This window comes from Lissotriton helveticus, chromosome 1_2, assembly GCF_964261635.1.
Source record: "Lissotriton helveticus chromosome 1_2, aLisHel1.1, whole genome shotgun sequence".
NCBI classification, from domain to species: Eukaryota; Metazoa; Chordata; class Amphibia; order Caudata; family Salamandridae; genus Lissotriton; species Lissotriton helveticus.
Window position 1 is genome coordinate 35,235,849 of NC_136058.1, and position 13,381 is coordinate 35,249,229.

Below are 13,381 nucleotides of genomic sequence, written 5' to 3' on the forward strand. Positions count from 1 at the left end.
GAGGATCATATGTCTCTATTATTAAAAAGCTTTTTACAAATTGTAACCCCTCATCTAACGTTTATTATTCCACCTTTGTTTATGAGCACTCTCCAGTTCACAAACATTGTTTTAAGCACATAATGGACCAATGTTATCTTATTGAATGCCAGAACCTTGGGTAGCTCTGGGACTACCCAGAGTGCAAAATAACTGAGCATGGTGCCATCATGAAGTGCCTCTGGGGGACAAACTACTGATTCTTCCACCGACCTTTAACTTTTCCATGCTGTGTGTTAGAAAAAAAAGCTTAATTCCAGCTGAAGAGTTACAGTGAGGCAATAATTGAAATATACATAATACAGCTCATTATATCTCAATCTCAGACCAGGTTGGCTAACCCAAAATGCTAAGTATCATAGATTATAGAAACAAGATTACAACAGTATTACAGAGTGGTATAATTTACAAATTCACTTTTTTACACATTTGTATATGCCACTGTTAGCATGGAATGTACAAAGTTTACAGTGCTCAGTGTTTATAGACAGAGAGAGTCCCTTTATAAGAGGAAAATATATTTATTGGGGGAAGAGTGATATTGTGATTTCCAGGTGAGTAATGGAGTATTTGTTACAGGAAAGGGTTGAAAGAGTAATCCGCTTGTTTTCTAGTTTTTCCCCACTTAGATATCAGTACTATTACTTTCATGGACCGACCATTCTCTTGAATCTGTCCCCCTCTCAGGCATGTTCTACTGCCCTACTCCTCACAACAGACAGACTCCACATCATGCTGCTATCAAACAATACAAAACCATGAGAGCAGAGGAGGAATTTTATTTTGAAGAAAAACTTGCAGGAGAGCCAAAGAGGCAAATATGGAGTCTGATGATTTTGAAACTCAGTTGGAAATATCAACCTGAACATCACATCAACACTAAAATAATTGCCTTATTCAGATTAAAGTTAAAAAAAATAAAAACAGCAGACATTAAACAAATGGTACAAAATAAAATTGACGGATGAATAGAATTTGATAGAATCCTCAAATTCTTTTAGGAAAACATGGACAAGTTGTGTTTTAAGAAATGTAGGAGGAGACACCACAAAACGGTTAAAAGAGCTACAATGTAATACATTGCCAAACACTTAAGGAAAACTTCAAATAACTCAAGAGAGCTTTTCTAAATTTACCAGGAGATGACCAACACTAGCTAACTCATAATGCCTGATTACTGATCTTCCAGCATTATAAAGACCTTTTAAAATGTTTCTTAACTTAACAATCTACAAAATTTGGAGGAGCATTTTCAACAATGTAGAATCATCACTGTATCCCTAATTTCAGGACCATTATTTCGTATACTTTCAACTACTTTTTAGTCAATGATCAGAGAGGAAATGTTGAGTGTGGCTTGCGAAATAGTTGTATGTAGTAAACAATAACTTTTTTCCGTCTATTACTTGTATGCTTTACTTTTCAACTGAACTATGATCAGCGCTCCGAAACATTTATTTTTTTGCCTTATGTATTAAAAGAAAATGTAAGCTGATCCAAACAGTTTTTCGAACAATTGGTAATTTCCAATTTAGTCCACTGTAGCCAGCAAGATGATGCCTTTTAAGAGCACTTAAAAAAATAAACTTCTGTACATCTCTAAATCCAGGCTTAGACAAACCAACCCAATGTTGCACTATCTTGGCAAGCATCAGACAGGATTGCCTGTCATTGGTTTATAAATGAAATTTTGCTCTCATTCACCTTGGGTTTTCAGCAGCCTATGATAGCATACATTCTAGTGAATAGATACGTGGAGCGGGTGGTAGTTGAGGTTTTTGTACTGAGATGAGATCCTTTCTTTTTAAACAGAGCTAACTAACTAGCTTGCATTTGGACATAAGAATCCTCATCATAGTTGCTGGAGAGGGAATTGGTTAAAAAAATGTAATTCTCGGAGCTGTACACCACATGACATTTTAAACACAATTCACTAATCTATTTCTTTGGTCAATGTAAACCATTGAATATTAAAGACATTGATAATCAACATTAACCAATCAAATAATCATAATGGTCAATATCAGCTTTGCAACCCTACATTATCTGGATATTAATAGTAAAAATATTTCATTTATTAGTTCTCATCTCTACATGAATAAGGTGCTCTAAAACCATTTCACCTTATAATTTTTTGATATATACTAAAGCTCCTATGCAATATTTTCAATATTGGCTCATGATATTGTGATTTATAGATGTTAATTCATTACATACTTTTAAACAGTCTAGTTGGTTGAGTGTATTTCATCAATAATGTTGCAGGAACAGTTTCAACAAGAGTATTGAAATTTTTCACCACAAGAATGAGCCGGACCTGGAATGATTTTTAATTTTATTTTAGCTTTAACACTGCCAAATCAGATTTTTAGCCACATCGGGTGATTCTATTTATAAAGTGATGGCCAATCAAACACTGTGCAAGTACGCAAACATGACCTGCGAGCCTGAGGTAAGTTTTGAAGCTTGACTATCAACAAATGTGTATTGTGCATAGAGCATTTTGAGGATCACAACATTTTCAAAGGCCTGCATGGTGTGCTATTTATCACCTAGTGATTATATGTATGACTTACACACATGCTCACTCACTCACTCATTCACTTTCTTGATTGATAAATCACTCATTAAGCTTTGAGTTTCCTAAAAATTGTTTGACAATAAGAGGTGCAATGGGTGAAGGAGTAAAGAAGGAACAATACACATGTTGCTCCACATACACAATAATGAATAGATTGTAATGGAACTGCTAAGATTCAAATATGAAGTGGTTTAGAGCTACCGGGTACTCTCGGTTTAGAGTTAAGAACACTAAGGTACAGCCATAAGCTGGGCCTGATTCACCAAGTTTTTGCTATGAGTGGGTGATACATACTCTTGCTGCACTCCGGACCTGCTCCTGGAATTCAAGAGTAAGTCAGTACCTGTAGCTTTTCCCTGGAATTCAAGAGTGAGTCAAGAGTTCTTCACTAGTAAGCCACAGGAAAATCTATGTAACTCAACTAAGCGGTATTTGACGAGGATTTAGATGTGTTTAATTAGATCATTAGACGAATCATTTTTCAATATACTTTTTTCTCAAATTGTTAGACAAATGCAGGCTTTCTCTGTACCTAGATTAGAGGCTCCCCCAACTGAAAGCCTGTTCTACCTTAGAAGATTAATAGATATCTTCTGCCCAAACCCAGGAGGGTACTTCCAAGGATTTCTGCAGCACAACCATCACCCTCTTAGCTAGCCTTAAAATGAAATTTTGTTCGCTGATGAGAATTCCGCATAATTTTCATCATTGAATTATATCTGGCATATGTTTGCAATAGAAGCCCTGATTTTAGGTGTGAGGAATAATTTCGATTCCTGCAAGAGTTGGTATGAATTGCAATTATGAAGACTAAACTGGCAACATTTTAATGGGGAAAGGATCGGTTAAAGAAGCACAACTTATAAGAAGGTGCATAAACTCTGATATCAAATGTTATGCCTCTTTCTGATGCCTCTAACTTAGATTCATCAAGTAATGCCAACCTGAATATCGGGTTAGCCCTAGGCAGGATTATCACACCAAAATAACAGGGCATTTGGAACTATGTCCAATGAGCTTGAATTCATTGTGGTGAAAGGTTTTGGTAGGTGTCTGCAATCATCTTAAAGAGCAGGAGACACTACAATTTGAAGATTGTAAAAATTGAATACATATTACCTAAAAGGTACTTGATGGACTCAATCATCTTACCCAACTTTGTATGTTATATAGAAAGTTTTGTGATGTTTATTTTTGTGTTTTTAATTTTTCACTTGTGTCCTTTTTTTACAGACATTTAATATGACCAATGTGACCAAGTTGTGCCCTGGGGCTCAATGTACATTTGCGTTCTACGGTGGCGAAAGCCTATACCACAAATACATCCTCGTCTTTCAACTGTGCAATGTGTTTGTCTTTCTATGGCTGGTAAATTTTGCAATTGCATTGGGTCAGTGTACCCTTGCTGGTGCCTTTGCTTCCTATTACTGGGCCTTTAACAAACCAGCTGACATCCCAACCTGTCCTCTTTTCTCTTCATTTGGACGTGCAATAAGGTAAGACCCACGGTATGTTTGTGATATTTTTTCATGTAGAAGACTCCTCACAGATGAGTAGCATTTTAGAGCAGTCACTATATTTTGGTAAAGTTGATGCTTACGGTAGATCAAGGTCAGAAGGATCTGGTGAAGCACATTTGGGCCTTGTGGATGTTACATTGATTCTGCACCATTAGCGTTAAGTATCAGTTGATCCTTTAGCCTGAAAGCTGCGGGAACTTTGTAAATGTACATGTATTGTTGCAGTGCTTGGTGCCTATTCACAAAGGCATGAAGATGGATTGGGATTAGGACTAGGATTTGCATTTTCAGACCATTTATTTGAGGATTGTTGCTAAACCTCTGAAATAGCTGAGAATGCTTTTGGATTTGAGTGCCTTTGGCTGGGAGTAGAAATGCAAGTGGTGTGAATAGAGTAAGTTCTTGAGGTATTTAGCATGAAAGTTAAATAATTGAGATGAAAAGGATGGGGCCATCTGAGCAATGCAAGTTGTAGAGCTTGGTGAGTATCAGTGTCCAAGTCTCACACTTAGGATCTTATTATAAGTTGTCTGGAGCAGCGTTCTGTAAATTCGAAGTGGTCTTATATTTACATACCTAAAAAATACTTGGTCTGGAAACACAGTATCGGGTTTTATCAGATGCTGATTCACACCCAGTAAAGTCACTCCTGAGAGAGGAGCAGGGGTGGCAGGCAGAGACACTGTCCAGCCTCTGCTGGCCTCCTCCAGAACTATGGGGTGAGCAAACAATGAGAGTCCTCAGCCACTTTCATCATCCCCCCAAGGTATCCTCCCTACCTAACACCAGCAAACCACACAGGCCCTCCACAGATATTAACCAACTGTTTAGAGTGAGAGATGAGTATCAGGCATAACACACTCCTGGGTTTGGGTAAAACCTGCTTCACAGGGCCTGATAATCTCGAATGTTTTCCCAATTTTGTTTAGTTTATCACCCCTGTTTATAGAAAGATATCAGGTGGAATTGTTAATTCTGGCCCCAGTACATCCGTGTGGAGTAAACATGGAGATTGGAATGGGGGCCTAAGAGTGCAGTTATAAATAACCATAATAGTGCATGGGTTATGATGTTGGCCTTCATCATTCTTTGCACAATGGAGGAGAATTTTGTGGGAGCAAGCGCTGTAGAGCATCCTGGAAGTATGAGCATGGTAAGAGAGTCATTATCTACTTTGCTAAACTGAGTTGTGTCAAGGATGGATGGGAACTGATATGGGCCTAGCATTCTGCCAAGAACACCTTTATTAGGAAATTTGGAACCAAGTCACAAAGGAGAGTTTAAGACTTAAAACTATAAAACAAGTATAAGCTATGCCTGCATACGTGTCCCTGTATTTACAAAAGTTCAAGCACTGGTGTAAGTGAAGTTATATTTTGTTATATAAGAATAATTCTTAAAAGTGATGTGTACAATTAATTAAAAGTAATCTAATTATATATTAATACAAATTAATGTTACAATAATGTATACATTCAAAAAAGATTTATTATAATATTTGTTTTATATTTAATGGTTGTATTTAAACCCCAGAAAAATAATTATATTCAATGTAATATATATAAATAATTAAAGATTTAATTTAAAAATCGGTTAATAATACTGTCATTTTTTTTATAATTTCTACATTCAAAATTAATGTATACCATTTATTTCCAATAATATTTAAAATAAACAAATGTTTACTAATTGTTTTCTAAGTTTAATAAACTTTTGATTTGCTTTTCCCAATGGTTTACCAGAGTAACTGTCAGGTTGGAGATCACTAAATGGTAAAGTATAGGGAACATTTTAGACTAAGTTTAAAACATTTATTGAACTTTATAACAAGTTGTTCTATTTTTTATTTAAATATAGAACACAATTATAAATGCAAAAATACTATTAGTTTAATTGTAAAATAAATATTTAATTAGTTTAAACAAATTACATTAGATAAAAATAATTTGTATGAGGCTTACATTAAAAAATAAATTAAAATAAAATAATCATTAAAAGTGATTTATATAATAATTACAGGTAGTTTAATTACATTTAATAAAATATGTTGTAATTTAATAATGAATGTGTTTTATTTTTAGATTTTTATTTACTTCAAATTAAATTTTAACTACTTGAGATATTTTAACATTATTTTCTATGGGATTTTATTTTAAGTCCCTTCCTCCATTATTTTTTATGGGAGGGTGTTGCAGTAACAGTGACTGGCCATCTGTGGTGTGGACTTACTCAATAAAATCATAAACAAATTCACAATAAAAACTGTGCAGACGAAAAAGTTAAAAAGGTCTAAGACACATCCACTACAATTTACAGTGGCCAAGTTAATAATACATGTGATTAAAAGTAAAAATTCTAAGAAACATCATAAAAATCACATCAATACCAGCTTTAAAACACAATATAAAAATGTAACACCCATGCAGAATCCCAGATAGAAAGTGAATCATGAAAAAACAAATAGTGGGAGACTTCTACAATTGCAGGAACTGAAAGGCTTGTTTCACGTGCGAGAAGCGGCCAAATATACTTAAGACAGAGACTATTACATGTTGGACATCTCTTGAAGATGTGAAAGGTATAAGGAATGGAAAACATTGCCACAAGAACATGCCTGTAAGTCGAAAACTTTAAATCCAGGTGCCATTAGGCAACAACAATTAATAGAACAGATTAAATCCCAAATAGGTTAACAATCTGCATTGGAAACTGGACATCTCCAGCATCAGAAAGGGTTCCATCCCAGGGATAGTTTTCACCATAATAAAATGGCAAATAGAACGCTGGTGAAAAGATGCAGACTCTTGCTCCACTGCTGCTCTGGCAAGAAATGCCTGTTTTATCCAAGAAATATCCCCCCTCACAATCCGCTCTGGTTCAGTAAAAACTTCAGGGCGACTCAAAGAGTTTGATGTATGTAACATGGAATACGCAACATATGATCCAAAGCAAGGCAATCTCAAATAATAACCCTGTTGCGATTCAGGTCCTCCTTTATCCAAATGTAGAGGCAAGGAAGCAAGCCGTGAACCCTGATAAGATCAGAAACATACCCCAGCCCAGCTTCCTCATGAACCATCTCAGAAGGTAAACTCTGGCGAACTCTGAGAAGACCTTTCAGAAGCTTTTTCAATGACCTGTATTTAAGAGGATGACACAAAGCCCCAAATGTCCCATCCCTAGCAAGCCACCATAATACACAGCCCTGAATACTTTAAGCATGGTTCCACATGAGTGTGACCTATGCGCTTAGATAGAACACTGACCCCATTAATTGCTGTCTTAAACCTAATGGAGTTTTTCTTGAGCAAGGGCTACCAAATAAGATTGAAATCCAATGGGATCCTTAGGTATGAAAAATGATCAACACTAAAGATAGACTGCCACTTTATCAAGAAGCTTTTGGAGCAAGTTTTTCTGAGGCCTACCACCATTATATGGGACTTAGCGTAGCTTGTGGTAAGGTCAATGTCATCCATAAAGATTACAAAAAGGTCTTGAAGATGCTGTGGACCCTTGGCCGTGCATGATATTAGAACATTGTTGTCCCCATATATAAGAACAGGCAGATGATGACTGCCCATGCTCAGTACATCCACACCTGATCCAATAGAGCCAATTCCAGACCATAGATGTAGACAGTAAAGAGATAAAGGGCCAGAATGCAACCTTGGCGCACCCCTCTCTTCACAGTAAAGGGCAGGGTGCATTCCCCATTCACCCTGTATTCTACAGAAGCAGTTTGATCCTTCTGAAGACTGTATGAGGTCAACCCCCATAGACCGAGCACGACCCAGAGCTTAGCTCTATTCACGCTGTCAAAGGCCAAGCTTAGGTCCATGATGACAGATGGACCAATCCCTCCTTCACTTCGCAATTGACATATACAGGCTCAGGGTCTGATCAACTGTGCCCTGCCCTAAACCCATATTGGGCTTCCGACAATACATTCTTATTTTTCACCCAGGTGGTATGGTGATCCAGCAGGACCCTCCCAAACACCTTAACCTCAAGGAGCTGGAGTAATTTACTATTGCTGGGGGTGCCTTTCGGCCGTAATAACTTTAGAAGTGCAGTTTGTGAAAATCAATGAGCTTATTCTTTTGTTGGTAGGGCATGTCCCTCTCTTAACCCCTCCCTAACTCTACCCAAATCCCTCCTTACTCCACCCTAAACCACACCTATTTAGTAGTAAGCATGCTTCTTTTTCCAGCTACTCCCTCTGGTCCCACCCACATTTACTACTAAGGTATCAAATACGATCTCATCCGGAAAGCATTCCGACCGATTTGGTTCAAGAATGCTTTCTGAACGACCCGGACGCAGGGAGTCCGACCGAGCGATTTTGATGCATCCGGATGTTTCCGGATACAATTCAGTCGGACTCCCATTGACTTCAATGGGAGCCTGGGTTCCGAACAAGAACACAGGCTCCCATTGACAAAAGGGGTGGTTGGGAAAAACTTTGCACCCTGTGGCGGGCAGCCCATTGTGCCTGCCACCCTGTGCATGCATGGGGTCGGGTGACCCAGGGGTAGACTCAGGGTGAAGGGGGGCCTGCTACAAGCCCCCAAAGTCAGATTCCAAAAGCTGATTCGTTTCAGAACAACCGATTTGGAAAGGCTGTCTGAATCTGATATCCTAATCGCTCGGCTGGAAAGGCGCTTCGCAGACTGCTACGATTCGGCTACGATCAACTCAGTTACTCCCAGTGCCTTTCCGAACCGCGACGGACAGTTCGAATGCTTTCAAGCCATCGTAATCTCTGACTGGGAAACGTGTCTGAGTTGGTTGGAAAGGTGGGTTCTGAATCGGATTAGGACGAATTGAATGCCCCTCAGACCCTTTCTGGACAACATCGTAATCGACACCTAAGTACTAAACTTATATGTGTATGGGTCTCCCCATTTAAAAGATAGGAGAAGTGGAGGCATGCATGCCTAGATTTGTGAATAGAATTGTGTAGCACTTAAATAGTACTGCTATTGTACTACTAAACAAACTACAAAATGCTGTTTATGACTAGGCCGGTATGTCAATACGCAGCTGGAGGCCTTGGTTTATGCTAGACTTAAAAATTACTTTTAGCTTATGTCTTGGCAGTAGTGGAATGGACACATTTATCGTAAATTTTCAACTATGTTTAGAGATTTTGTTATTTGGTATAGCACTGGTAAAATGATCTTCACATAGTCTTTGTAGTTGTTCTATTAAAACATATTTTTACTCTGCTTGATGATTATGTGAGAGGCAAGTTACCTTGTACCAACATGTGTAATCTGGATATCAAACAGTTTTGGATTCTGTGATGTGTCATTATTTATACCATGCACATGTGTGATGCTGTATGTCTTTGACTAACTCATATACTATTAAACTCTTTCTGTTCATTAGATATCATACAGGGTCGCTGGCCTTTGGATCATTAATACTTGCTATTGTTCAAATGATCAGAATCATTTTAGAATACTTAGACCACAAACTTAAAGGTAAGGTTCAGTAACTTAATTTTAGTATTTGATTAATTGCAACATTTAAAATATTGTTATGTTATTCGGTTCTCTGCACATAATGGATTACACCTAAAACAAATTTAATTTTATATGACCGAGATGACTATTTCCATTGTGCCATTTCTTTCTATATAAAGGGTGTGTTTGTGCCTGCTTAACTGATTTAAATATGACATATGATTCTTTTGTACAAGTTCATTCACAAAACTGCCATCTATCTATATGTAGTTTATTCAGATATCCTTCGGTTACCATTCTAGTCATGCAAGATAGTTTCTAAGCTTTCTATTACCTTTTGCATCCGTTTTTGATTTTTCAATCACAGGCAGTTCGCATTAACTTTTTTTAATAAGTTGTTTGCACTGCAGTTTGTGTTGTCCAAGCATGACACCAATTTTAGGTTTCACCTGTTGCAAGACATATTGTCGGCTTACAGCGGGCTTAGAATCCACTCATTGCTTACCATTTTCACTCCCATTTCCTTGCTTATTTGTTAGCCTGTTTGGGCTTTCCTTCCCCTTTTTGTATTTGTCCCTCACTGGGGGGGAAAAACACAGATGCGCATGCCTACAAAATGACACAGCTGTTGTGTTTTTTTCATTTTTCGGCTGCGTCCAAAATCTTTCTTTAAAATAATCCCTTAGCCGTGCTGCACAGTATCAAGGATGCTGTGCGGCATTGCTAAAAGCCATTGGAAAAGACAGTTGGTCCCAAAGGCAAGACCTATTGACTTTGCCAATGCTTTTTTATATTTTCCCTTGAAGCTAAAAGGTGTAAATCCAGACATACTGTTAAATCTACTTACAGGTATAACTGAATGACTATCTTAGGCCCTGTATGAGAAAATCGATCAAGTTGAGGGGAGTGGGTAGGTCAATACATTTTTTTAACTTTATTTATAATTTTCAGAAAGTACAAAACGTGTATTTCAATACACATGCTCAATATTCACAACCGACAACGATTCATCTAATACATAGTAATTCTGCTTACCATGATTACACACCCAATTCCTGGCAATACAGTAGTATATTCCCACTAATTTTTTTACCTACTCCAGTTAGGCATCACCCCTTTTCCCGTCCCCCAACAGTCATCTGCTCCAGCAAATATGATCTATAGGGCTGCCAGATATCAAGCGGTCTAGATACTGGGTGTTGTAACTGCGCATACATATATCTCAATGGCAGTCTTACAATATTACATACTGAACAGCCATCCTTTAAGTGTTGGCGGGTACTTACTCCCCCAGTGCATTGCCACTTCCCTGTTTGCTAACAGTTATGCCATTACACTAAAACGTTTGTATGGCTTAGCGATCTCTTGTACGTACCCCAACAGTGCCTGCATAGGTGATGGTGGAAGGCTCAGTCCAGTCAGTTTTGAAAATTCACTAAATACTTGAGTCCAAAATCATGCAACTCTAAACAGGCCCAAGCCATGTGCGCAAAATCGGCCATCGGGGCACTACATCTGGGGAAAGTATGCAGGCGTAATGAGTCCATCTGGTGAACCCTGGCTGGAGATACATAGGCTCACCACAGAAATCTAAAATGTAATATCTTATGTTTATGGTTGAATGAAACTTTACATGTTTGCTCGCAACTTGTCTGCTACTGCACATCAGCGAGAGGGGCACTCAGTCCTGTCCCCATGCCACTCGTACCACCTCGTCCCTACCTGGGAGCATGGCCATCGATGCTTTATACATCCTAGCCATGAGGTGTTCACCTGTTATATCCTTTTTTTTTTTTAAGTTCAAAATATAGTTTATTGATAGTCATAAAGATAACTTATACAACTTTGAGAGAGATCAATACACAAAATCAAATACAAAAAGAAGCATACAGTAAAATGAATAAAATAAACAATCCATAAAAAGTAAATTACAAATACAACCAGCTAGAATGAAAATAGACAATAATTATTAATGCATTAATATACAACAGGATGATAATATTATTATTAAGATGAAATAGATAAAACAATGAAGGGAACTCAGGGAGGTTTAGCGACTTCCTGCTGAAAGGGGGTTTGAGGCAGAGGGCAAAGAGCACATGCATGAAAAAATGAAGTGACTGGATCCCACAACTGTTTTCGTTTTGGAGCCATAGCAAGTGGATAAACATACGTTGTGTCAAGCCTATGGTTGTAACAGACAGCGTACCACCAAGCCTGATACGAAAGTTTAGTGAAATCCTTCCAAGCCTTAGTAATCTGCTGGAAGGCTACTGCAATAAGCAGGTCAATTATTTTTATGTTGAGAATGCAGTGATCCCAGATAGGGGATAAACTACCTAAAAAAATATGAGTTATGTGAAACGTGTGTGCAGTGGAAAAAATGTTATTTATTTGAGACCATACCTTAACCCAAAACATGTGAACTGGAGTGCAAGTGAAAAGCAAATGCAACAAATCTGCATGAGGTGCATAGCAGGTCCAACATGTATTTGACAGGTCAGGGTATCTTTTACTAAGAATTAATGGAGAAAGTAAGAGTCGATTATAGATGAAAAACAAAGTCTGAATAGTATTTGCAGCCCTGGAGGATTTACGTATCTTAATACATAGCCTATCCCATAACTCAACAGACCATGAGAGACCCATATCTGCCTCCCATGCTACCTCCACTTTAGTTTTTGTGCGTGGTGATGTCGGAGCATTTAACAAAGAATAAATCATTGACGCCCTGGTCCCTCTAGTGAGTAAAGTGCGCAGTTGGGAAATGCTTGGAGAATCCTGAGGTGACGCAGGAGGCAAGATGATGTGCGAATGATAAGCTGACTGAGGTGCTTGTGTTAATTTGATATATTTAGCTTGAAAAGATGCAGGAAGACAGAAAGATGCCGCAGCTTCTGAAAAAGAAATAACACGAGCTTGCTGGAATAATTGATGTACCCATATAAGACCACGACCTCTCCAAGACTTCCAAAAAAATGGTTTATTATTTAGTAAAATTGAAGAGTTATGCCAGATAGGTTGTTCAAAAAAGGACGAAAATAAAGAAGGTGGCAAAATTTTAGATGTGTACTTGAGGATCGGAGTAGAAATAGACTTTGGTGGACGCGAAAAAGAGAGTTACTCCATAAAAGAAAAGGGAGTAATAAATGCCAATTCTAGCCATTTCCACAGGGGAGAAAATGTGGAGGAATCTTCAATCCATTTGGAGGCTTGGTTTAATAGAAAGGATTTGTGATACAAAGAAAAATTCGGAAAATTTACCCCACCTTCAGCCTTCGGGCGCGTTAACTTAGATATGGACATGCGAGCCTTTTTGCGTCCCCACAGGAATGAAGATAAAATGGAATTGATTTTCTTGAAATGAAATAAAGGAATAGAGAATGGAATGTTGGAAATCGTGAATAAAACCAAATGGGAAAGCATCATCATGATAGTATCCAGTCTACCCCACCAAGAAAGATATAAAGGATGCCATTTTGTGGTGAGATCCGTCAATTTTTTAATACAGTCTTCCATGCAATGTGAAACCGTACCGGAAAGAGAGGGAGTGAAGTGAAGACCTAAATATTTGATACAATTACATTTCCATGTGAAACCTGAAGTAAGGAAATCCGATTTATAAGTGAATTTAGTCAAAGGTAAAATCTCACACTTATCTTTATTTAATTTATAGCCGGAGACAGAGGCAAATAAATTAACTTCAGTTAAAAAAGCAGGTAATGAAGTCATGGGCTCAGACAAAAATAATAGAACATCATCCGCGTACG

The 13,381-nt window shown here is 37.8% G+C and overlaps 1 protein-coding gene across 6 annotated transcripts in view; it reads left to right on the forward strand.

The window, feature by feature from the left end:
* The window catches only part of SLC44A5 (solute carrier family 44 member 5), a 793,737-nt gene that overhangs the window by 679,287 nt on the left and 101,069 nt on the right, over nt 1-13,381 (forward strand). For all 6 annotated transcript variants that reach the window (XM_078668567.1, XM_078668577.1, XM_078668593.1 and 3 more), the window contains 3 exons: nt 2,404-2,491; nt 3,854-4,116; nt 9,535-9,629. In XM_078668567.1, the coding sequence (XP_078524693.1) occupies nt 2,404-2,491; nt 3,854-4,116; nt 9,535-9,629 (446 nt within the window). The remainder of the gene's footprint in view (nt 1-2,403; nt 2,492-3,853; nt 4,117-9,534; nt 9,630-13,381) is intronic.